Below are 26,493 nucleotides of genomic sequence, written 5' to 3' on the forward strand. Positions count from 1 at the left end.
CGAATGAGATGGCGGCATACAGAGGGGCGGGGGCGCCGGCAGCCAATGGGTGGCGCCGCGAGTGCGGCGGCTCGCTTTTTGAATTGGCGGCGGCCGCTCATGGCGGACTGCAGCGGGCGGTGCCGGCGGTGAGCTCGAACCCGAGCCCGGTGTGGGGGGCAGCGGTGGGTGCAGGCGGCCCGGGCAGGGCCGGTGTCCCGGGCACCTGTGAGGCCTCGGAGTCCCGGCGCCGCTCCGAGGCCCCTCAGGAGGTTCCCCGCGGGCAGAGCGGAGGCCCGGGCCCGCCGGCACCTGCCGTGAGAGCGGCTCGGGCACCTCCTGGGCGGCTCCTCGGGAGGGAAATGGCAGCTTGGGAGGTGTTCAATGTCCTGTTTTTGCTTTAACAAACGAGTTTTGGTGAGCGGGTGTTGTGTGGCCTTCAGGCTTCCCACAGGCTGTAGGGCGATGGTTTCTGTGCGATGCTGTGAGAACATTTCGTCTGCCTGCGTCCTGTAGTGATGGCGTTCTGACTTTCGCTCTTCAAGTGAAGGAAAACAGTTGTGTTCGTGTCTCTGTGTTTGTTTTTTTTTTTCTCCTTTGTGTCCTGGCACCTTCAGTCCTTAATTTTAGTGACCAGTGTAATGTTATTAGTTATTATGCAACCATTAAAACAAGGAGTATTTTTTAAAGTACACCCAGAGGGAACCTCATAAATAAATTGGAAAAGCCATAAAGAAAATCACTGCGCAGCCCAAAATATGGGCTTATCCCAACGATACAATGAAGTTCTCTGTAAGTTTGTATACATGTTATTTGATATAACAATAACAGCATGACAGGAACTATACTGATGTGTCAGACTTTTAAGTAATAATCCCTAGGATTTAAGTTTAATTGTAGCCTTAACTGGAGGGTTTATTTTTTTCTGAGTTCATATAACTCTTCTGTTGGTAATCATTATTAACAATATGATTTGAATCTTCCAAGATTATGTGTCCCTTTGCCCTTACTGCCAAAGATGTATTTGTACAACAGTTCCTGGTGGTAACATTATAACCTGGACAGGTGATCCTAAAAGACTTTATGGTTAAGGTTGCTTTTTCCTCTTGCTCTGTCTTAAGCTGTTCTGAGATAAATGAGGTGGGTGACTGAGACTTAATTAAGGAAACTTAATTCCTTGGAGCCTGCACAGCTGTGTGGGATCTCGAAATTGAAGCTAAGATGGCAATTTTGATAACCGAATTTGTCTAGAATTATGATAGATTTGTAGTGTTGACTTATTTCTCATCACTGTATTAAGAACTTACTGGTGTTATGAAGACATGAATCCTTTCCAAGAGTCCTAAATGTGATCTCCTACACTCTGGAAGAGTTTTTACTATATTGCCATTATGCTAAAATGCCCATTGTTTTTTTTTTGGTCTTCTGACTTACTTTGCTGTGTAATAGAATGGTCATTACACAACTTGAAAAATAGCATGTGCTGTTTTCCAGGGGTTTTCCTACCTCAAGAGTCCTCTTTCAGGCAGTGCTTTAATGTAGCATTTAGGTGGTTGCTGTGTTGCAACTTCAATTAAAGTGCTACAAAGGGTTATTGTGCGACAGCAGTTCAGCTGCAGTTGCTGTTGTGGATAACCTGTGATATCACTGTGCAAATATTGAAATCTAGGTATGTGATGAATCACAGGAAATGCAGCCTGTTGGCTTCACGTGCCAGAGAAAATGTGCTGCATGTTGGGCAGGTCTCTTAGAGCAAACTCTCTGGTACAAGATTCAGGTGGGTACCTGCACAAATGTGAGAGGATTAAGAATTCTGCCTTTTCAGTGTGTGACAGGTTTGATAGGCAGGGAGAGCACAGATACTTTGTGTCTGTGAAAAGCTTCTTTATCTGACAATGGATACTTCTACTATATTACAGTTAATGTAGAACAATAGACTAGACCATACAGATAGACATGTATATGCTTATTAACTTTGTAGAGACTCTCATGCATTTTTAATTTTTCTGTGAGTAAATAGTGCTGTTTTACTCTCTGGGTGCTCTTTTTTACCTGCAGTGTCTCTGGCCAGTTCACCCAAAAAATCAAATTTTAGCAAGATGCTTTGCCTGCCTTAATTCTTCTGCTAATGTTTCATTTCAGCAATGCTAATCTTGGTCTCAGCTTTAGCTTACAATAGTTTGTCACTGAAGGGAACAAATGCTTTTATTTTGTTAATGCTTTGTGGTTAAACGTTTTTAAATGAACACTAGTTAATGCTTCCCTGCTGTTTAGATCTGAAGTTACTCTGCAGCTCTCTGTGCAAATGAATTACAGAACCATTTCTGTAGCAGATGTGTTGTCGGTCCTTTATCAACTGTGTGGCTTCTGATGCTCTTTCAGAATTTCTCTATCAGTGTAAGTGGGAGTTCAGTAAGAGTCTGAATGTTTTGTTTTCTGAGGTCACTTCCAACTGCCTGAGTAGTAGGACTCTTATTAATGAGCTTTTTGCAGTTTTAACTCAGTTTAGCCCCTCTGCCTTCCAGCTGTTGAAGAGAGAAGCAAGACATAATCATGGCTGACAACAGCACGCTGGTGTCTGAGACTGGGAGGAGCCTCTTGGCTGATTCTTCTGTTCTTGATTCAAAAATTATAGAACCCTCCAAAGACAATGCGTTTCCTGGGTCTGTTTTGGATGTTGAAGGTAATGGGGGAAGCTTATTTTAAGACTGTAATGATTGATTACTTTGTAGGTATTTTGTAGTTTTGAAAAACCAAAAGGATTTTGCTGAGCTCCAGAATTGTAGAGTAGCCAGAAGGGTGCTGATCTGGTATCCTTTCATCAACAAAGGGACTGTCTTATTTTTTTAACTCATCTTATAAAAATTTAGGGTTACAGCCCAAATCAAGCGAATTTTCTGGCTGTTGAGCAGAAAGCTGTCAGTTCCATTTGATGCCTCTTCCGTAGAATAAATCATTCCAGGTGGCACTTTGACACCAGTGTTTGGAAACTAGAGCTGCTCTGTTGTGTACAGGTAGACAGATTAATAGGTATTATGAGGTAGACAGAGAGATTAATAGTCCTGAGCCTGAAATGAATTCAAAAGCAATTCTTGAAATTAATAAACCAACAACAGATATTTTTGTTTTCCTACAATGTAGTAGCCAAAATTTAGTGGAGATTTTTTGGTGGAAATGACATGGAGGCAACACTTGTCCCTTCCTTCTAATATTTTGAAGGCTTGTTAATACATGGAGACAAAGAACAAAGATACCAGCTATCTGTTTTCCAGCAAGTCTTGGTATCTAATTCTGCTGGAAGCATTAAGTCAGTAAGTTTTTGGGTTTGACTGTAAGGTAACTGGATGTAGATTACAGGATATTGTTTTGCCTCATACTAGAAAGTTTAGGCTGTAAGTCAGTTGGGTGTGCCTTAATTAAAGGACACACTTCTTGAGGTAACACTTATTGTCAGGCTTGTTCCTGATAAATAAGGTATCTTGACAGGATGCTGGCTGCCTGTATTCTTCTATATGTTATTGCTTGGTTTAGAATTAACATGGATTTTTCTATTAAACATAAATATTACTCTTGTTTCTCTATAAACAGAAGAAATGCCTCAAATAGAAACAAGAGTGGTTTTGGTTCAGGAAGCAGGGAAATGTGAGGAGCTTCTGAAAGCCTTGGAGGTATGTGGGTCTGAGATAAAACAGTTGCTGGAATGACATGTCATGCCTTTAGACTTCTGGTAACCAGTTTGCTTCTGTACTAAATTCTCCTCTTCCACAGAGCATTAAGATAATGGAAGTACCTGTTATAAAGATAAAGAAAACTAGTCCTGATAAATCAGAAGAAAAATTAATAAAAAGTATTATCCATATGGTATGTCATGCAATTAAGCACATGTAATTGCATGCAGCATGTTCACTGGGACTGAAGTGTGCACACGCTTTAATTTGGGCACAATGGTCACAATAATTGCTAACGTTTCTCACGGTGTCACAGCACTTTTTTATAAACGCTTTCTTAAATATGGAGATAATACCTGCAGCTCTTACCTAGTGGTGTTTTTTAACAGGGGGATAGAACTATCCATGGAGACATCCAACTGCATGCTCTTATTCAGCCAATACATAAGTTTTTGCTATGAACTGACTTTATAATTGTCAATTGACTTCTCTTTCAATTGAAAGCTGCATTTAAACTGAAGTACAAGAAATGCTTCTCCATCTCTTCATGTGAAAAACATTAAAAAAAAATTTAACTATTGACTGAAATTGGAATGGACTAAATTTTTAGACCCCTTAAAATACCAAGCAGTGAACAAAATCTATTTCCATTCTTCTGGTGTTCTGCAGTGCAAAGCTTGCTGTTGCAAGTTGGGTGCTACTTTTTAGTAGCATCCCCAAGTACCTTAAGCTGTTCTGACAGTCTGAAATTTCATTTATCTTTTGAGCTTAGGGATTTTCTTTCTATCTGGCTATTTCCAATCCTATATTATCAATGTGAACTGATACATAAACTACTAAAGCAACAGGAATTGCTTTAAGACATTCAATCTTAAAGCATTCAGCAGTTCATAGCTATTCTTATGCTAGAGATATTCTTATGCATAATATTCTTGTGCATTCAGCTTTCACAAATCCTGAGTCTGCCTCTGAAATCTGAATCATACATTTTTCTAATGGGCCGAAGTAAAAATCATTTGAATTTTGACACTAGTGTAAGTCTGCTGCCTGAATAATGCTTTCCCTTTCATCCCTGTACATTAAGGAAATTAAAGTGCCCTATATAAAGACAGACACAATAGAAGAGCTTGGAGATTCTGATTCCCCAGAGTTTGAGACTGTCTTCGTTGTATCAGACTTCCAAGATTCCATCTTTCCCAACCTTTGCAAAGCCGACTGCCGTGTCATTGGACCGCCGGTCGTATTGCACTGTGCACAGAAGGGAGAGGTATGTGCTGGCTGGTGAAATCAGCTGAGTGTTCTCTGCTGCTGTGAGGTCTAAATATTAAGGGTTCAAAATAAAATCTCTCTTTTCTAATCAATCATAAACATTCCTAGTGAGAGAATTTTAAGAAAAACCAAGTTTCCTATACTGTGTTAGAATATTTCATGTAGTGAATAAGCACCGGCAGACAGTAAGGCTGCAGCTACTGCAGCAGTTGTGGGAGTTGTTGACCACCAGTTGGGATTGTGCTATTAGGAAAGGCAGCATACAAGTGATTCTCCAGCAGACACTGTATATTTGCAAAAGCTGTCACACAGAGCAGATGGATTGGGGAGGAAATAAAAGGATGGAATGCTACCTGTGGAACTTGGGGATGCTCTAGTTACTTTATCAGAACGCTGACAGGCCTGGAGCTGAGGTATACCTGAACACTTGGACTAGTGTCTGGTGCATTTTTAATGCTAGAAATAACAGTACTGTATTAAAGGTAATGTGAAAACTTTAAAGGGAGCAGTATGCTGTTGACTAATAAGCTTACTTTTTATTTCAGCCTTTACCTTTCTCCTGTCGTCCACTGTACTGTGCGAGTATGTTGAACTTGGTACTGTGCTTTACAGGATTCAGAAAGAAAGAAGAATTAGTAAGACTTTTTTTTTTTTTCTTTGATTTGGTAAAACTATATATCAAGTTTCTTTTCAAGATACTCTTCTGTTCTATCACCCATAGGGTAAACCCTGACTTGAGCTTGTAGGGGGGGAATATGGCTCCATGTCTTTGCTTAGGGTAAGGAAAATCCCAAAACAGAAGCCTATGCTTGGTGTTAGTCAATTCTTGATCAAATTTAACTAACCCTAAATCAACGAGGGAAACATGCTTCAAATGTATTATGTGTGAAAAGGTGAAGGCATTATGTGTGATGATCCTGAAAGTACTGGTGGCTTGGACAGTCTTCTTCAGACAACATAGTGAGGCTGTATTAAATATTGAAATAAAAAGAGATGTTAATAGTTCTTTTGACATATCAACTGTATCTTATCCTGCACAAGTTGTGAACAAGTTGCTTTAAGAACAGATCAGAGTATTTCTATTCTTAGACATTTAATGTAACCTTTTGTAGCTTGCTTTGTAAACTGCTTTTTATGCTGCTCTCACTCTTCAAAAAATACTCAAAAACTTTCATCTTTATTTTTCAGGTTAAGCTGGTGACCTTGGTTCATCATATGGGTGGAATTATTCGAAGGGACTTCAGCTCAAAAGTTACACACCTGGTGGCGAACTCAACACATGGAGACAAATTCAGAGTATGTAAGCTTGAGTTCATGGAAACTTTTGGAATTTGGCTATTGTAGACTGAGTTTGTTAATTATACTTCAGCTCCTAAGCTGCTGTTTTTTCCTGTACTAACAGCAATAGCTTGTAATGGTAAGTTGATCTCCATCTGGTGTTGAGCTTTGGCATATTTTTCTCTCTGTTGGAGATCTAAATGACATAAATTGCCTGAATGCACAGGTTTGGAAATAGACAAGTATCATAAATAACAAGATTCAAAATGTTTAACTACTGATGTTACCAGTACTTAAAACACTGAGGAACAAGTGTTTATGTATCAATGTGTCTGTTTTTTTTGTCTGTCCAAACAATAAACTTCAAGGTAACTTGCAATAAACTTTACTACTAACTTCTTTTAAAAATGATTTTTAACTCATGGATAAGGACTTAAATCTTCTTTTATGTATAAATAGACATGAGTGTGCTTTTTCTGGTATGAAAAGGGACTCCTTCAGGACATGTATGTTTGGTTTAGAAGAAAATAAATTTTAATATGTTTTTGTAGTGTCTGACTCTTGCCTCTCCCTTGTTTGAATTGTTAGGAGGCTGTTGCTTTTTTTCTAGTTTCTTTTTAAACTTCCTGTTGGAAGATAAGTCCTACTTTCTGTTCAAACACTCTTTTCTGCCAACTCAAAGGGAAAAAAGTGTGAAAACTCTCCAATCTCTCAGTCATGACAGTTACCTTTGGAAGAGTCGCTTTCTCTTTGATGAAGCAGACTGGGATGTTTGTCTTCATACAGAGTATCAAAAGCAGAAAAGAGATCCCATATTCCCCTGGAACAGAGATTTGATTTTGTGTTTTTGTGAGTGATGAAGGATATCAGACTAACAAAATGGTGCACTTTTGAGTAAGTGTCAAAAGAGCTATTGATCTGATCTCTTACTCGGTGAATTCATACATTCTAGCTCTGAGGAGTGCAGTTGGATATAATTCTTGAAGGAGTATATTCACTTTTTGCAGAATCTGTCTTGAAAAGTAAAAGGAAGGTTACAAATTTTTCTTGACACGGGAAAGATTTAAATGGAAATACTTGGTACAACTTATGCTTTTCCTGTTTTGTAGATTGCTGTAAGCCTTGGTGTTCCTATCATGAAAACTGAGTGGATTTATAAGGCCTGGGAGAAAAGAAATGAAATGTAGGTGTTTCTTTTCGTTCAGCCTTCACCTTTCATCCTGTTCACCTGCAGTGTGTGAGCTTCTGCTTAAATAGTGCCGTAGCACTGATTTAGTGACTTTTTTGTGCATCCTTTTTCTTTCAGTGATTTCTGTGCGGCCGATGATGACTTTAGAAGCCAGTTCAAGGTTCCTCCCTTCCAAGATTGCATGTTAAGTTTCCTGGGATTCTCTGATGATGAGAAAGCTAACATGGAAGAAATGACAGAAATGCAAGGTTGTTTATGAAAATTGACCTGTGTGAAGAATGGGGTGGAGTTTATGATAATGATAGGTGCCACAGAACTATCAAGTGAGATACTAACTTGTAACAATAATATTTTTGCTCTTGCTAACTTGCCTTTTTTTTTTTTTAATCTAGGAGGACATTATTTACCTGTTGGTGATGAAAGATGTACCCACTTAGTGGTTGAAGAAAGTACAGTAAAAGATCTTCCATTTGAACCTTTAGGAAAACTTTATGTTGTAAAGCAAGAGGTTAGTGCTGGAAATTCTCGAAAGAATCCTGCTGTGTAGTACTTCATGTGGTAAATGCAGACAAGTGGCTTATTCTGAAAAAATAACTCTTGTACCAACTGTGTTACTATTATATACTATTTTGAATATTTTAAACTTTGGGTGAAGCTCTGTAATGTGTTCTTAATGTGTGTTTTCTTTTTCCTTTAGTGGTTTTGGGGAAGCATTCAAATGGATGCCAGAGCTGGAGAGTCCATGTATTTATTTGAGAAGGTATGTTGAACTCTCTTCCACAATGTATTTGGTGGTAAAATTAGCATGCATGGTAGTATGTGTGGGGCCAGAGATCAGATGTTTTAGCGCAGCATTTAAGTTCCAGATAATCCATTAGAAATTTTCTACATAGAATGATAATTTGGAAAAAACCTTTTTCTGCTTCCTAAAGGTGGGAAGTCAAACAAGATACTACTGTGGTTTTGAGTATAAAAAGGGGGGAAAAAAAACCCAGGCTTCACTCATTTTCCATCAGCTTCTCCTAAGAAGTTTCTTTTTGTGTTGTGTGCTGATCTCTGCAATTAACTTGTCTTTGCACTGAGTTGAACTGGACACAGTGGATAAAACCACTAAACTGAGTTTTCTTTTACTGCAGTCAGAGAGTCCTGACTTCAAGAAGTCTGTGTCTCTGCTTTCCCTGAACACTCCAAACAGCAACCGCAAAAGGCGCCGTTTGAAGGAGACTCTTGCACAGCTGACCAGGGAAACAGACGTGTCCCCGTTCCCTCCCCGGAAACGCCCCTCAGCTGAACACTCACTCTCCATTGGGTCCTTGCTGGATATTTCCAACACTCCAGAGTCGAGCACTACCAATGGAGGTAGAGCTAAAAACTGCCATTCAGACACAGAATGTTAAAGAGCTCTTGCATACAAGCAGAAATGGTAGTGGAAGGGAAGTCTTACAGGTTTTGCTAAAGATTTGCTGAGTAATTCCAGGCTTTTGCCTTTTTGAAGTGTGCAGGAAGAATTGGAGTGAAGAGTTCAGACAGAGGCCTTTTGTCATCACAGTAAGCACATTCATATCTGAAGGAAATGGTATAGACTTGATAAATAGGAAGTACAGTCCAGTGTTATTCCAAAATGCTTGAAATACTCTGCTGGAAGTCTGTAGCAAATAAGCAACATAGTCAACAGTAAATAATCTAAAATACTCTCCAGTAGGATACTCGGAGGAAGGAGGACAAAGATTCTTTTCTAAAGGAACTAAAGGGAAAATTCCTGCGGAGCCCACTCCTAGGTCTTTGAAATGTTTTTTTGAGGTAACACTGTTTGTGTCAGCAAACTGTCATGTTTAAAATTTCCCAGGAATATAAATAATCAACTGGTTTTTAGTGAATGGGCAAAGTTTTAATATCTCTGCATGTGGTTCTTGTGGAAGAGAGGAACTGCAGAATTTTAGATAAATCAAATACTAATACCCAAGTGTTTTAAAAAGCCCTAGTTCCATCACAGAGAGGAAGTATCTGGAGCTACTACTGCCTTAAAAAGGTAAAATTAAATCAAATAAGAACTCTTGATGAGGCACAACCTGTAAGAAGGAACTCGGGAAAGATCAGTCTTAGATGACACTAGCACTCTTATTACCCCTGGTATGGAGTTTTCTTCTAATCCAGCAGCAGCAGACAGTCTTAGAATGTGGTATTTTGGAAACAACAGGTAAGGTACTTATTTCATAGTAACTGTGACAGTAATGAACTTTGATATCCAAAAAAGTCAGTATAGATCTGTGAGGTCCAATACATGAATATGCATTTAAAACTTATGAACTGCTCCTGGCTTTACCTCTTGTGTCTTTCCCCCACACATGAGATGTGTTTCATGCAAGGACTGATTTTAACAAAAGGTTTTGTGATACACACCTCATGCAAGGATGGTAGGCATCTGAGAGACAATTGTTCTCATGGCAAAGTGAAAGTAGGAAAGTACTTTTGCACACAGTGTGTGGTAAATAATGTTCAGCACCCAATCATCACTTCCTACTAAATGAAGTACTAATAATAGGGTCAAGTTATTGACCTGGCCATAAATGGCTTATTAGTTTCAGTCTGCTTTTGAGGAATAATATATTACTGTTGTTCTATAATTAAGCTGTAATAAAGAAAGCTATTTTCTAGCAAGAGCCCTGATAACTATAGAATAATCTATAAAATAGCCTTTAAAAAAACCCAAACTTATCTTCACTTAAAAATTCTGAAATGTGTCTTTTCTTGTCTTTGAGGCTGAGCTTTTTTTAGGGACTCTATTGTAATAAAGCTCTCTTTTCTTTTGGGAATATCTCTTCATCAGAAACACCAAAATCCTGTGCAAGGCCTTCCAAAAACTCAACTCCTCTTCCACTAAAGCAGTCTGCAAGATGGCAGGTTGCAAAGGAATTGTATCAGACAGAAAGTAACTATGTTGATATTCTAACAACAATCATTCAGGTAAGCTAGTTTTAAAGGAAGTCCAGGTCAATTGTGATAAGACATCCAGTGTTCACATCAATTAGTGTTTTCAACTTGTGATCTCCAGGCTTTTGAGGGGGGGTTTGGATGCATCAGAGGTTCGTAGAAAAATGACAATGTAAACAGTCTCATGTAATTTTTCTAACATAAAAATGTTTAGTGTCTGTTAATAATAGGAGTTGGAAAATGCAATTTCTAATCTGGCATCTGCAGTGGAATTGCAATTTGTATGGAAATTGCAAGTGTTGGGAAAATAGGATCTTCACAACTCAGATATTTTAGATATTAGTGAATAGAGACAGATGGCAGGGGGGAAAACCTTTTTTTAAAATTATTTCAAGAAGGGCATAATAGCAAACAGCTTACAGGAAGAGCTTAATTTCTTGAAAGTTTATTTTCATTGCAGCTGATTATCTGCTTAAAGAATGAGCCAAGATGTGTGTGAATAGAAAAGGAGATGAAAGGGGCTTATGCTGTAGCAATATATCAAACTAGATGTTTGTGTCTTAAAACCACTCCTCCATAACCCACTCTGGCTAAGTGGGGGAATCTCAAGCTTGTGACTGCAGGAAATTTTGATCTGGAAAGAAAACACTGTTGCTTTTATAACTTTCTAACACAGTGTTTGGCAGTGGGGAGGGCATTAATGTTTTTTCTCTTAATTCATCAGTTATTTCAAGTTCCGTTGGAGAAGGAAGGACAACTTGGGGGACCAATCCTTGCACAGGAAGAGATTAAGACCATATTCGGCAGCATTCCAGATATTCTTGATGTGCACACTAAAATCAAGGCAAGCTGCAACTTTTCCCCTGCAGGGGAAGCTTTCACAGAGACTTTTAATCTTTTCTGCATGTTTTCAGTTGCATCTGTTGGACAGGTGTAGATTCTACCTGGTGTTACATCCTGTTCAACCTATGGAATTACATGCAAATCCAAAGTATTCTTTAAGTTTAAATGCTTTTTTTAAAATGTCTGAAGTCTGATATTATGTAACTAATACATTCATGAGCTGACTTCCCTTCTCCCCATTTGAATACCTTTTTCTGTAGGAGGTTTTCTGTAACTGATACAAAACTGGTCAAAAGGCCCAGTGGTATGAAATTGTAATACGACTGACAAATGCTCAGGTACCTTTCTATTAAAGCTGTAAGCAAGGACTCTTGGAAGGATAGCTAAATCTAGGCAATTAAAAAGAAAAAAAAACCCAAAGCAACAAAACAAAAATTTTGTTTTTTCCTTGGCTTTAAATATGTTTGCATAAGGAGACTTCTATTATTTGGTAGGAAATACTAATCCCTCCTTAAATGGCTTTGAGTCAATTGTCAGAAACTACCAACCCATTAAACTGTCTTGTACTTCACCTTCTGAAAGAGTTGACCTGATGGTACTGAGGCCTAACAAGAGCTCGTTAGAATTCCCTACAAGATTGTTTTCTTGAGGGTTTCTTTATAGTTTGGTTTGGATTGCAAGTGCTCTCTGAAGCCATCTCTGGGTCCCACAATAGACTATGATGCAAATCTTCCTCAAATCTGGATCCATAACATCTCTTTCAAATCGTGGCATATGTCTGTTCCTGGCTGCATTTCACAGTAGGCTTTTAAAATAGAGAGACTTGCAGACCTCCTGCAACTCAGTGGTTTGTTTGTGGGAGTTTTTTGTTGGTTATTTTCCATCTACTGGGATCCAGTCTGGTTACTCACACTGGGTATTGATGTTTGCCCACTGAGACTGAGATGAAAATAGAACATGTGTGCCCATGTGCCAGGTAGGATTCACCTGCAGCATGCACTCTAGGGAGAGTTGCTTAAGTGTAGTTGTGCTTTCCTTCATCCTTGGTGTCATAAAGATATGAGGAGCAACAAACCAATATTAATGATTAATCCTTTTCACTTAAGTTGAATCCTGAACCTTCAGCTGTGTCCTCCTGTCCCTGTTATTAACTGACAGAGAATAAGCTTCATCCTTATCAAGCTGATACAGGCTTAACAGCTTGGTCTCACTTTCCTTTACACCCCGGTGTAGCAAGTGAGGAGATTGATGCTAGTTCTATTTCAATCCTATCTTGTGGACTTAAAAGTCCTAGATTAGTTGTGCACTCTTAATTAGAATTGGGTCAACTGTCTTCTGTGTATCCTTTTTTAATATTCCTTTGGGATATGTTCTATTGTGTGTTGGATGCAGCAGTGTCATCCTGTTGCAGAGCTGGCTTGTGCTAATACACTGCCAGGCTTTACCTACATTGATTTAGAACTATATATTCAGTAAGCGAGAGATTCTTGTTTTCAGCCCTCAGTAGACTGGAGGGGCTGAACGTGCAGTTGTACAGCTTTTAGGATTGTCTGTTTTGTCAGCATGAAAACTCACCTAATTGTATGTGTTTGGCAGAACACTGATCCTGTTCATCAGCTTTATGCAGTTCATGCTCAGCTTGTTTTCTCCCCCCCCATTCCTGCATGTATTCTAGGAAGACCTGGAAGATCTTATGATAAATTGGACTGAAAGCAAAAGTATTGGTGATATCATTCTTAAATACGTAAGTTCATGTTTCTTTTTTTTATGCTTAGAACTATTATCTTGCCTTACAAACAATCCACTTGTAGGAGCCACCAAACACAAGAAAAGCACTACTGAGAAAAAACTCCAACTTGTATCATTGTATTTTTTGTTTAGCCTTTTCAGTTGAGTGAGATGATACACTGAAACTTGGCCTGGATTGTATGTGTCTGTCTGCTGGTATGAGCAAACTACAAATAGCTACAGTTTGAGAACTATAATTTGCAACACTACAGACATGAGTTTTACTCAGACATTAAAAGGCACTTCCTGTACCCTCGGCTATCTGCTGCCTCTGATCAATAGTAAAGAACTAGGAAAATTACTTTTCAGGAAAACTTCTCATGTTCTTTCTTCAAGACTTGGAATGTGCAAGTGAATAAGGACTCCTTGTTTTGCCACATACAGAATGTGTAGAACAGGAAAGCTTGTGGGGGACTGTATTTTAACATAAATAGTCTGCTAGGTATCTTGTGCTTTTGCTGACCTGATGATTTTGAGTTATATTGTGCTTGTCATTCAAAAGTTTTTAGTCTAAGGTATAGCTTCTGGTTGTTTGGTGTCTTCTAAAGGTGATTGCATTAACTGGAGAAAATACCTGTCTGAAACTTCCAAAATTCTCACCAAAAGCCTCTTGCTAGGTGAGAATCTGCTTTCCACTTGAGCTGCCCAGCAGGATCTAAGATTGTCACATGGATGCTTGATGCTTGTGAGAACAGTCTGCATTTAATCAGCAGCACTGAATCTTGGGCATCTGGCATGCAAAAATGTCTTAACTTGTTCTGTGAGCACGCATGGGTTTACAACACATTTTTTATTATTCTTTATTGAAATGTGCCTTTGAGCAGCTTTGTATGGCTCAGGGCATATGAGCATATGTACAATGCTGCATAATATGGAAAGCGGAGCCCTAACAGTTGTTTCTTTCAGTCAAAAGACTTGTTGAAAACATACCCTCCATTTGTGAATTTCTTTGAAATGAGCAAAGAGACTATTACAAGATGTGAAAAGCAGAAGCCAAGGTTTCATGCCTTTCTAAAGGTAAGTGCCTGCAGAACTAAATCTATAAGTAGAACATGGGGACCATTACCATGTACTGCTTAATGCAGTAGATAGAAGAATGTGAAATTTTGAAAGCTTGGAGGAACATGAACGTCTCTTGGTGACACAGAAATAGGAAGGATTTGAACTTCCATCTCTCAAGCTCCTCATAAAATTCTTTCATAAGAGGTCTGAGTTCCTGCTCTGTTAAACAGCTTTCAAGGTAGTTTGATTATATGCATTTGTTGCTGGAAACAGTTCCTCCCAATGCATGCCTTCTCTTTTCTGTAAAGATAACTAGAGCTGCTGCTTTCACAGATTCTTTCTGTGTTTGCAAGACTTGTATTTCTGAAGTAGCTTTTAGCTTGCTTTGGGCAGCTGTGAAGCTCCAGGGAGGTAGAATCTCTCAACATTCTTGTGATTAATGAACAGGAGCTGAGCAGTGGAGATCTAACAGGAAGATGATCTTCAAAGAAAGATGAGTCTTAAGACTAGAGCTCTTCAGATATGTGTGTGCAGTTGATTAATAGTACAGTGTAGCTTTAACTCCTGTATCCAAAAGTCTCTCAAATAATCAAGTAATCAAGCTGACAGATTTCAGCTTGTGTTTTCTGAGGGACTAGGAATTGCATCCCGAGTAATGACACCTAGAAGATGGGGAATGAATAAGAGAACAGGCCATCCCCTATCCCACTCCACATTAGCACCTGAAATGAGGACTAGGGTATTGATATGGACACTTTAAAACTAGACATACTGAGAACATAAACCATTGACCAGTTTTGAATATAATGTATTTTTTAACATTGTCTGTTAATGACTGTTTATGGCAAACAATTCTCAAACTCGTACAGCAATGCTAATTTCAAGGAAGCCAATGTTTCTCCTAACTTGTGCTTTTTTTGTGTGTGTCTGTAAGAATAATAATTAAAAAAAGGAAATAATTCTTACTTTCTGCCCATTCTTTTCCCCAGATAAATCAAGCTAAACCTGAGTGTGGCCGCCAAAGTCTAGCTGAACTCCTTATCCGTCCTGTTCAAAGGCTGCCCAGTGTTGCTCTACTACTAAATGGTAATCTAGTGATGTAATTTTTATTAATTTGTCTGTGAAGGTGTTAAAACCAAGATAATGTCTACTTTTTGTCATTATTAGCAACTGCTTTTCTTGTATAAAACAAGTGTGATTATGTGAGTTAATCATGCTTGCTGGTAGTCAGTGAGACCCACTACTGCAGAAAGCATTCTCTTGACTAAATTTCATTCATTCACGTATTTGTGTGATATATTGATACAGGTAAAAGAAGAGTTTGCATTGACAACAATTCTGTCTCTTCAAACAAGTATATAATTGAGATTCAAATGAAACTAATATAAACTAGAGAGCAATTGATATTGGCAATGCTTACAGTTTCATATATTCTACCTAGTATCAGCCACTTGCTGTAATAATGATTAGGTTAATAAAAATAATAACAAAAAATCCACACCATCACCCTTTGCTTCAGGTACAAAAAGGCTTCTGTGCTTGTCTCTGCACTTCAACTTGATTTTTTTTTTATTTTGAATAACTTGATGGTTTGGTTTTTGTGTTGTATATAGTTTTTTTCTTAATGAGATGTCAAGACAATTGCTTCTCAGCCTAGTTCCCCACTACATCGGAGCTATTTGGTCTCCAGGATAGATGTGATTTCTTCAGTCATTTTATTTGACTTACAGTTTAAACCTGAGTTTTTTGTATTTCTTTTCAGACACTTGTAACGTGGGAGGAGTTCTTATTTGTTTCTTTTTTCTTTAATTGTAGATATTAAGAAACATACAGCAGAAGAGAACCCAGATAAAATAACTCTAGAGAGAGCTATTGAATCATTAAAGGAAGTGATGACGTAAGTTGTGCTCATTCTATAGAAACACACTGTTACGCATTTTGATATCTCTGTTCCTTCTAAATTGCTGTTAATGTTTTGTTACCATAAGTAACACGAAGTAAACATAACTGTATTTGTTCTTCAGCCTCCCTTTGGCCCCTGTTGTTACTTTGGTGTTCTGTGCCAGAGCTCTGTAGGAGTCTGATGTTGTTACTCAGCACTTGTACCTGAACCTCTGCTGACTCTCTGCCTCAGATGGGAGCTGAACCTCGCGAGTCCTCTGTTCTGTTCCAACTCTTATTTCTGTCTGTTCCCTCCAGAATGGAAGAGATGGGTTTTGTCTTTACATCTTACTTCTCTGCGTGTATCCCCTGAAAGGACACGCTATTGGTGGGAGATTAATTTCTCCTCTAGTCCTGTATTAGCTCTTCTTGGCACTGTTCCATGAATTAATTAGCTTAAAGCTGAAGTTGTTCAGATTAAGTCTCGCTTCTTCTGAAGTACAGTGTACATCTCCAGAAGTGAGACCTCCTGTATTAATTGGGTAAATGTACAGTTTTAACTACAATAACTTTTAAATTGCAATTATTCTTACATCTGCTGCTTGGTGAACTGCAGTCCTGTTTGGGGGGATAAAATGCAGGCTGCAAAGAACTGCATTGTATCAGTCTCTAGTTCAAATCTTACAGGACATGGGAGGGGAATTCTATATTAACTGGATGGTCAGCTGCTGGTAATGTGACAAGAATAGTGTTGTAGGTCTGAAGTTTCCTCTGTGCTTATGTGTGGCATTTGGGCAAGTGTGGCTGATTTTGTTTTTTTCAGTGCTGCTGTGTAAACTATCTCTGAATGTTTAGCTTTATTAACTTTATTACTTTTGTATGTCTTAAATGCAGTACATTCACTTACTGTTGCTTGATATTGAAGATAAATATAATATGCTTTCCTTAGGCATATTAATGAAGACAAAAGAAAAACAGAGGCACAAAGGCAGTTCTTTGATGTTGTTTATGAAGTTGATGGATGTCCGGTAAGTAACTTCTCTGAAGCTGCAAACCCGTGAAATGACCACACACTTCTTTGCTCCCTTTGTGAAAGTGGATGAGGTTACAATTCCGTGGTGCTGGTTTAAACAGATTTCCAGTGTTAGGCTGTAAGCAAGCAGTAATCCAGCCCTCGAACTAAGTGCTTAATGAGATTTTTGCTTGTGTCACTCAGGCCAATCTCTTGTCCTCTCACCGAAGCTTAGTTCAGCGTTTGGAAACCATAGCACTTGGTGATGACCTCTGTGACAGGGGAGAACAGGTCACACTCTTTCTGTTCAATGACTGCCTAGAGGTAAGATGATTGTATAAGTACCTCTCATGTAACAGATTTTTGTAGAACATAACACATCACATCTTAAAATGGTTCATGCATATAGATGTTGTCTTTTCTGTTTAAATCTAGACTTCCTTGTGCTAGATTTCAAAGGGCCCTTATTTGTTATGCAGGGTAGAATAGAGGTCTGTAGTGCAAAATTATTTCCCCTCTAGATATTTTTTTTTAAATTTATTTTATTTTTCAGCTGAGTGGGTTGATGTTAAGTAACAAATATTGTTAGGTCACTTGAACTGTAGACAGTGAATAGTGAGATAAGTGAGTTTCTTTAATATTTATGTGGTAAATAGAGTAAAATAATCTTTAGAATATTCTCAGCAGCAAGATTTTCTGTGCCTTCCTGTATAGTAGAAGGTAAAAGAATAAAAAAAGGAAGCAATGCCAAGAGATCTTCCAGCTCTGACTCCTTCTCTTCTATTTAACTGCAGATCGCGAGGAAACGGCATAAAGTCATTGGAGCTTTCAAGAGTCCACATGGCCACACAAGGCCTCCTGCATCTCTCAAGCATGTTGTTCTCATGCCCCTCTCCCAGATCAAGAAGGTCCTGGACATCAGAGAGACGGAAGGTCTGTGTGTTTTGAAGTGCTGTGGTAGCTAATGAAAACTATTTCAGAGTATGAAGGATGAAGCTCAGCTGCTGTGGGATAGAATGCAGGTGTTTTTGTTGTATGGTATGTTAGGTATGTGATTTTAGTAAAGCTTCTCTTTGAAGTTCTATGTGAGCTTGAGAATTTCTTGCACTGATACCTTTTGGCCTTTCAAGAATCACTGCAACTGAATTTGGCAGATGGCCTTAGAGTAAGCCAACCAAATGGCAGGGTGAGTTAAACAGTTAAACGCTTGACAGCTCTGGATTTACAAAACAGAAACCCAAACTCCAGCCCAGAGCATTAGATTGGCCAGAGACAAGTGCTGTTGGTGTGAAACCAGATTTTCATTTAACTAATGCTGATAATGCTCAGGGGGAGCTGTGCTTGGCGTCTTAAAAGATGGAATTAGATGACTTGATTTCTCTGTTTGCTTTGCCATCCTGCTCCAGCCTTGAATAGCGACTTACAAAGAAACCTAGTCAGACCAGTTTCTAGATCTATACCCTAAAAAGAAAGATTCAGTGTTTCACTGTAAGTGATGATATGCATGTCATGCGTTCTGCTTTGTGTTCTCTGAAGCACCTGGACATAGAAACCCAACTAAAAAAAGAAACGGCAAAGACGGTAGGTAGTAAACATGAGGCTGCTTAGTTTGCAGTCTAGAGTAGGCAAATTTTTTTTGTGAATAAACTGTTGCATGAACAGTTGATTGCAGACTCTTGATGATGGCTATGGACAGAGCTCTGTCCTCTTGCAAGTGGTACAACAGCTGTTGTGTAAATAAAGACAAAATCATTGCACCAAATCACATTGTCTGTACCTCCAGCTCCTGGCAGATGGATCAACCCTTCTGAAGGTTCTTTCCTAAATTATGTGAAAATTTATTATTCTCTGTCTTAACCCCCTGTTTTTTTTCATAAACTGTAGACTGCCAGAAAGCTTTTGCCTTGGTTGTGCGGCCACCTACAGAACTCAACAACAAGCTGCTCAGTTTCCAGATGACAACTGAAGAGCCTCGCAAGGAGGACTGGCTGAAGACGTTGTGTCGGCACGTGGCCAACACTATTTGCAAAGCAGATGCAGTAAGTGCTCCGGAATCATGTTGCTGACTGGAAATATTTTTCTCTTTTTGGTTTTAAGCACATGAAGCTAAAGAGTGTAATAGTGGACATGCTTGAGGTGAAGTAGAGCAGAAAACATTAGCATGTCTGCAGTTGAGTGGTTAAAGGGTGGATAAGGAAAAACAGCCTGGAAGTTAGTTTCTGCAGGAGCTAGTAAGTACTTAAAAATCAAGAATCATACCCTTTCACCATCACAAATTAATTATAAATAATTTAAACTCTACACTGTAGATCTAATGAGTTGTATTCAGCTTGCTTCTATCACAGCTATGTTTCAATTTACAATCCCAGCATTATGAATCATTTGGTTTGGTTTAACTGTGAGTTAGGTTGAGTTCTTTGTTCTGCACCTTATCTGTATGAGCACTGTAATATAAAGAGACACGAAGCATCTCCCTCCTATAGACAGAAACCTACAACCTTAAAGCAAGGAAATAAAGAAAACAATGAAATAAAGGAGACACTGGCCTCCTCACATTTTTAGAAGATCAGTGTGTTGGCTTTCCACAGCCAGAAAACCACTGATTTGAAGACAAGACCCTCGCCAATTAGGGCAAGAGGCTTTCAGCTGATGTTTTAATTATGTAAAAGTCTATGCATATCAGTCATCTAAATTTGCTGAAAATGTGTGCAGTACATATAGCTGAAACTACTTGGCTTAAACTAGAAATGGTTTATGTTCTGCAGTGTACTCTTACATTACAATATTTGGTTGTGACTTTTAAAGACATTCTTGTTGCAGGAAAGGTAACTAAGTAATGAAAACAGTTTTATTTTGTTTGTCTTGTGATCTAGGGACTTAGGAATGAGAGACTTGGCTTTGTGGTTTTCCTTCCTTTTTAGGTACTGAGTAGTAAAAGTACTGATTTTAAAGTGTTAAAATACTTTAATCTGTTTGTTGCCTGTCTTCAGTCTCTTGTGTTAGATGTAACTTGGATTTTTTAATAGAAATTAAATCTTTATGTAATAAATGTATCATTCCCTAATCATATGCTGACAAATTGTAACCTACTATGCTGAATCCATTAGTTATAATTTCTGTAACTACTGCTTTGTATCAGCTATATAATACTTTCTTGCTGATTGCAATGTCAAACTGAGCTTCAATTTAAGCACTTTTGCCTGGTTTTAAAAAGTTCTATAGCATCATGTGAGAGTGAAATAACATTGACTTTGCCACCTGGTGGCAGCAAAGGCTTTGACTACTCTTTTTTTAGACCCTGGGAATAACCACACAGCTGTTGTCTGGGGTACTTTTGAAATTTTATGTAAACTATGTTTTCTCAAAATATAGACACAAAACAGCAAAAAAAATCACTCTAGCAACCTCCCACTCCCATGTGTGCTTCCCCTGCCCCTCGAGTTTTGTAAGTGGGTACCCAAAGATTGCTTCGCACTTGCTGGAGCTTAGGAATGAGGCATGAAAAAAACTCCAAAACTTCTGGCTATTCTGCAGCATGTATTGCCCTTAAGCTGAAAGACTTAATGTTTGACAGCTGGAGCTATCAAGATTTCACTTCAGAAGTGTGCTAGATATGTCAGTGAAACAAAGTGGTGTTTATCTTGTAAGCTCCCTAGGGATGCTCCAGAACTACTACTGCCTTTAATTTGATCCACCCTGGACTTGAAACTGAATCAGACAAACTAAATGTAAAACTACTGATGAAGTGGTTTCACAAACTGATTGCACCAGCAGTTTATCTAATGAAATGTCTTGAAGACAAATAGTTGCTGAACTGTATATGAAAAGTTAAATATGGAGGAATATGGCAATTAAAACTTCTAAATCTGATCTAATGAACTGGAAAATTATATTTTGACAAATGCTGATGTTTGACCATTAAGGCTGTTTTTGTCTACAGGAAAATCTCATTTACACTGCTGACCCTGACTCAGTTGAAGTAAATACTAAAGATATGGACAGTACTTTGAGCAGAGCATCCAGGGCAATAAAGAAAACATCCAAAAAGGTAAGATACTATACAGATGGATACTATAAAGCCAAATTAGTCAGAGACTTGTGCTAGTATTCCTATTTCAAGTGTTTTGTAGTACTTACAGTAGTGACACGAAAAATTTAATCTGAACTAAAATTCTTAAGTATAAGCTCCTTAAAGAAAGAAGGTGAGAAGTATTTAAGGTTTTGGAATATCTGTATATAGTCTTAAGTATTACAGTCATAAGTGTTATGTAGTCATTTTTGAGTCCGTTGTGGAACTTATTCTGTTTAATACTTTAAATCTTTTAAAAAAAATACAAAATGGAGAGCAACTTGAAGGAGGGGGGCCTGACTTTGCAGGACCAAGGGATGTGGGGAAGCCTAGCTGACTAGATCTTATTTTAACTTCTCCTTGAATCTCTGCCCTACTGTCCCCCTGCCATGTTCTCATATTTGGGCAGAGTGAGAAGAGCAAGGGTGATGTGGAGCCTTTCAAAGCCAGACCACTTTGGGCGTGTGTGTTTGGTAGCTGTGATGCAGTCACATTAACGTTTGATACACATCCTGTGGATGGTCGAGATTCGATCAGTAGCCTGTATGGTAGTAGTCATTACAGCCTGCTTTTGGCCAGTGTGTAACTGCTTGTCAAACTCCTCAGGTTACAAGAGCGTTCTCTTTCTCAAAAACACCTAAGCGAGCTCTCCGAAGGGCTTTGATGTCCCACAGCGCCACAGAGGGAAGGAGTCCCAGCTCAGCTAACGAGGGTTACATCGGCAGCCGCCTGACGAGCACGTCGTCGTTAGCGGTGAGTGACTTGGCTGTGCAGGCCAAAGAAGTCACCTTTTTAAGATCACAGGTATTTAATGTCTGGTGCTGGTCTTCCTTGAACAACTTCAAGATCCACAGTGGGGGGGGGAAAAGTTAATTTTATCTACATTCATAGATGTTTTATTTTCAAGAGCTCTTTAATGAGAAGCTTTACATGCTGAAAAGGCAGAAAACTCTACTGCATGGACTAGAAACTGGGAGTAGCCACGTGTAATTAAGTTGAAAAACCCCACCAATCTCTTTTGCCAGGGATGGAATATGTTTCCTCTCCTGAGAGTGAGAAAGTTCCAACCCAGTGTCTTATGTTGGTTCATGCTTTTGATTTTGAACACTGTGTAAAATGTGGTGTACAACCCTGAATGACATGTTGAACATTTCAATCAAAGTAGTGAGATGACAGACATCTTGTGGAAAAAAAAACAAACAACAAACCCAAAAAAACCAAACAACTGGAAAGTAAGGGTAGAGAAATACAGATGCTGCAGTGTGCAAGTTTTTAAAAAGTTGAGGGAATTATCTCCTTATATATATTTAAGAAAACTTGGTAAAATAATATATTGCTCTACATAATGCAACTCTTCCACTGTACCTGGCTACCTGTTGCAGCTTTCTTCTGCTACATTAGGCCAAACTCAATTTTCCAGTATAATCTAGTAAAGCAGACTAGGTGTGTAGGACTTTTTCATCATCTTTGCTTTTATTTTAGTGTTTGAGTAAATCTGATGAGTAAACACCTACTTTGTAGTTTGTAGGATGAGGGGCCAAGAAAGGAAAATCCTGTTCATCTTTCTACTACTGCCTAATATGTCAATACCTTAATATTGAGATAATTCAGTGTGTTTGAGTGTCCATTAAATTGTACAACATAAAGATATTGCCCTGCTCCCCCACATGAGAAAATAGGAATTAATAAGGGAGGAAGGATCACAGTGGACTCCCTTGCTTTAGAGGAAATAAAGAAAACCACCAGTGGGGCTATAGCCCAGTTCTCTGGAGAGAGATTTTTCTCTTTTTATTATGATTATGCCAACAATTGTTTTTGCATTCTAATTGTCCTCATTTTGATACAGCACTGTATCTGTTCTTATGAATTTGCAAGTAATGTACTTTTATGTTTGTGTATGTCTACCCTAAACAAAAGTACTTCTTTCCCACAAAATTATAGAAACTTACAGTAGTAAAACTATGTTCCTGTTCCAGTTTATTCCCAGAGCTCTTGGACCTTTATGGTATTAAGCTGCAGCTTGGCAGCAGGTCATGTGTTGTGGTTTTTGTTTTTTTTTTAACCAATTCCACACACCACTGAACTTGCATAAAGCCTTTTTGGTTGAATGATAAGATTGAGGGGACAAGGGGTTTGGATTCCAGCCCCTCAAGTTGGAATACCAATGCAGTTGTTGAGTAAGAAACTAAAACTGCAGGAAACCTGTCTGAGTTTATTAAAAGAGTCAAAGCTGTTATTCAGACACTGTTTTATTTAAATTAAATCCTAGGCTGTGCTTACGTGGAAACTTTTTGGTGTAGAAAGAACTATAGAGTAAAAGTATCAATAAAGGTTGGATGCTTGTTATTTTTCTTGTTTGGACTAACCCTTGAACCTCTTGCTAATTGTAGATTGCTCGTTCATCTTCTACGTGCAGCCTAAATGGATCTGTCAAATGTGCTGTTCATGTTCATCGCTCCAATTCTGTTGATTGGAGCTCTCAAAATTCCAAGCCTCGACCTGTGCTGTGTCCTGGCTCTCCAAATATTCATCTTTCAAATGCTGCACAAGAAAAAGCCTCTTCCAACTTGGAAAGCTTAAATGGCCATGCCTTGGACAGACGATGTCCTATCCCCATTATTACTACCACTTGTGCTGATGCTGGAGATAATAACCAGTATGGTGCTGAAAAATTGTGTACGTCAGATCCTGACTGAAGTGAGCAAGAGATCTTGATTCCTCTAAATTAAGAGAGCACGGTACAGTTGTAGAACTCTGGAAGCCACAGGGTGCTTTAAATGGTGTTGGGCTCTTCTCTGACACGTCCTAATGCACATGGTTGGAGTCAACACTCACACGTGGTGTAATTCTCTTTTTGGTTCTGGGTGTAAACTTTGTTCTTTCACAAATCCTTTTAAATCTATTTTTTCTGTGTTTTTTTTTTTTTTAATTTATCTACAATTGAATTGTAGATCAATTCAATTCATTTCAGTTGTCCAAGTTGCAGTGTAGTTCATTAGCCAGAGTTCTGAGGAATTTAACTTGGTTGCAGGGAAGTTTTGAGCAGCTCATTTTACCTGTGGCAAAAGCCTTATCTATAAATAGAAAAGATATCTGGTATAAAATACTTGAGAGTCTAATAAGAGCTGTTCTATAAAGAGAAGTTTAGGATCTTATTTTCAAATATTCCCTAGGAGTGCAAATTGAAGACATGCCATAAATAGGCATAAGACTTGTTCATAGTGAAGTGGTATATCCTTACCTGCCCCAAATATCCCTGTTTAAAAGATTCTTGAAGCACGCAAGTGCACGAGCTGCTTAACTACTGTGACCTGTTGATATGCTGAAAAGCTTGGCTGTGCTGTAAAGAGCAACAGAGCATTGCTTGTGGAAGTATCTTGAGGTCTAATGTGATAAGAATATAAAATCTCAGCTAATCCAAAGAGGTTTACTTTTAGTGCTACATATTGATGTGTTGGTTTCACTGTAATTTTAAGTGTCAAAAGCAGCTTATTCTCCCAGCATCAGGAAAGTCAGCTTTTTGCCTGGTATGTGCCCATCCAGGCATAGCTAAAGCAAGCTTTGACAAATCTTTGTGATATCTATTGCCTTCTGCAGCCAAGAAGACGTGTGTTCAGCATCTCATCTGGGACTCAGAGCTGATGATAACACAGAAAGTTGTAGGATCTAAGGGGAGCTCTGTTTCTCTAAGAGATTATCATAATGTATCTTGCCTTCAATTTGGAGGGAGATTATTATTGCAAAAAGATTGATGCAGGATGTATGCTAATACTTAGTTAACAGCTACTCTTCAAAAACATGTTCTTGCATTCCAAATCTCTCAAGGCTGATAACAAGGAAAAAATCTTTCTTGCACAGTTTTTAAAACGTGTTCAACTTTTCTAACCCTAGAAATGCTGAATCGTTAAGTTCAAAAGCTGCCAATCTTTAAGGTCTTCTGCACTCACATATTCCTTGTATGATGTATCAAGGCTGAGAAACAACTACTGCACTATTGACATTGGCTAATAAATGATCAGTAACTTTTTTTTTTCCTTTCCGACAGGGTATTCCTTCTCCTTCCTTGGTCAGCCTTCCCTCAATCTTTGAAAGGAGGAGTCACACATTAAGCCGATCAACAACCCACTTGATATGAAGCAGGTTGAAAAGACACTGCTGTGTGGAAGTGACTGACAAGCAGCTGGCTGGTCACTGACCTGTTACTGACATTAATGGTACCTTAGTCATTAGCACTTAGCCATGATTAGCAAAATGTTAGATAACACTAAGTTAATCACAAGGGGTTTTAGTTGTATTGAAGCAGATCAGCTGATCAGTGGAATAAGTGACTTGGCCTTCATTTAAACTCAGTGTTCCCTTGCACAAATTTATTTTCTCACCAACATAACTGAAACACTTTCATCTGTGGAAATTGTCCCCTCTAGGCAATAAACTGGTTTGTCAGATTTTGAAATGAAGATGATGATCACATAATTTACTGCTAGTTTGGATGACTCTTATGCTTGCCTAACTTCATCAATTGGCAGAGCACTCTAATATTTGAATTGTGGATTTCTTAAATGGAGATGCATTATGAAGTACCTGACCTTTCAAGTATGACAGTTAACCTGTTGTACAGCTGCTTATTCCAGATATTTTATAAATGTAGTTGTTTATAATTAAATAGAATTGAGTTCTGTGATTATGGTCTCCTGCAGCCTCACTGTAACACAGTGATATGAACAGGAAGTTTAAAGGCAATGAGGAGCTTTGACCACCAAAACTGATTAATTGAATTCTTTTTAATTGCTTTGAAGTAGAAGTCTGAGGAAAAGAATTACACTCCCTTGTACTAGGGCTGTTAAAAAACCAAACCCCCAAGCCCCACACCTTCCCCATAGTTGGTTGATGAATCATTATTTAATGCATGGGATTATTGGTGTGACATTGTAACTTGAGGGTCCAATTCTGGTGTGTCAAATTTCAGGTGTAGTACTCCTAAGGCTTTTACCTGGCTTTCTCCTGTATTTATGTCTTCCTTCAAAACTGTATGTTCACCTCTTTCATCTCTGAACAGTTTGTACAATGCAATGCTATCCCAAGAACTATCTAAATATGTATATTTCTGCATTTCATTAACAGTTCAACTGTCGGTATTAGCAGGAGTTCACAGCTTCTGGTTGCTTTTTAACCACCTGTGTTTTGTCTTGTATCTATATGTAACTAGTGATGCTTCTGAATGTGTCAGACTGCACTGTTTTTTATATCTCTTTTTGCCAATCTAAGCAATATAAATAAAACTGTTTAAAATAACACTGCTTCTGGCTTTGCTAAACAGGCTTTTGTGAAAGTTTACTTTTTTTTACATGGAAAAAAAAAAGCAAAGTATCTGATTATCTATATAGCTATTCCTAATAAAGTATACCACTTTTTTATTTTGTTTCTCTTAATATATTCACATTTCTCCCCTGGCTATGTGTATCCATGGGGGTTTTTTTGTCCTTATCCATTCAAAATAAGCACCTGAGCTAAATATGCACTGACACATGATAAAGTGGCTCTAGAAAATAAGCTATTCAATAAATACTATGCTAAAAATCAACAA

The 26,493-nt window shown here is 38.4% G+C and overlaps 1 protein-coding gene across 4 annotated transcripts; it reads left to right on the forward strand.

Annotated features, from left to right (window-relative positions):
• ECT2 (epithelial cell transforming 2) lies at positions 1-26,493 on the forward strand. 4 transcript variants are annotated; one of them, XM_064665865.1, is made up of 25 exons: positions 1-128; positions 2,505-2,662; positions 3,568-3,647; positions 3,748-3,840; positions 4,732-4,914; positions 5,462-5,551; positions 6,105-6,212; positions 7,304-7,377; positions 7,501-7,631; positions 7,776-7,891; positions 8,081-8,143; positions 8,520-8,742; positions 10,211-10,347; positions 11,039-11,158; positions 12,833-12,901; positions 13,852-13,962; positions 14,937-15,033; positions 15,763-15,844; positions 16,778-16,856; positions 17,045-17,164; positions 17,635-17,773; positions 18,725-18,879; positions 20,781-20,888; positions 21,516-21,662; positions 23,300-24,933. In XM_064665865.1, exons 2-25 carry the CDS (start codon positions 2,533-2,535, stop codon positions 23,603-23,605), a joined length of 2,961 nt encoding a protein of 986 aa, XP_064521935.1. In that variant the 5' UTR covers positions 1-128; positions 2,505-2,532; the 3' UTR covers positions 23,606-24,933. The 4 variants fall into 4 exon arrangements, with proteins under 4 accessions (XP_064521935.1, XP_064521932.1, XP_064521933.1 ...); XM_064665862.1 differs by lacking the exon at positions 23,300-24,933 and adding an exon at positions 24,955-26,493 and having other exon boundaries at positions 2-128; XM_064665863.1 differs by lacking the exons at positions 3,748-3,840; positions 23,300-24,933 and adding exons at positions 8,879-8,959; positions 24,955-26,493 and having other exon boundaries at positions 2-128.

The sequence above is a fragment of the Pseudopipra pipra genome, chromosome 10 (genome assembly GCF_036250125.1).
Source record: "Pseudopipra pipra isolate bDixPip1 chromosome 10, bDixPip1.hap1, whole genome shotgun sequence".
NCBI classification, from domain to species: domain Eukaryota; kingdom Metazoa; phylum Chordata; class Aves; order Passeriformes; family Pipridae; genus Pseudopipra; species Pseudopipra pipra.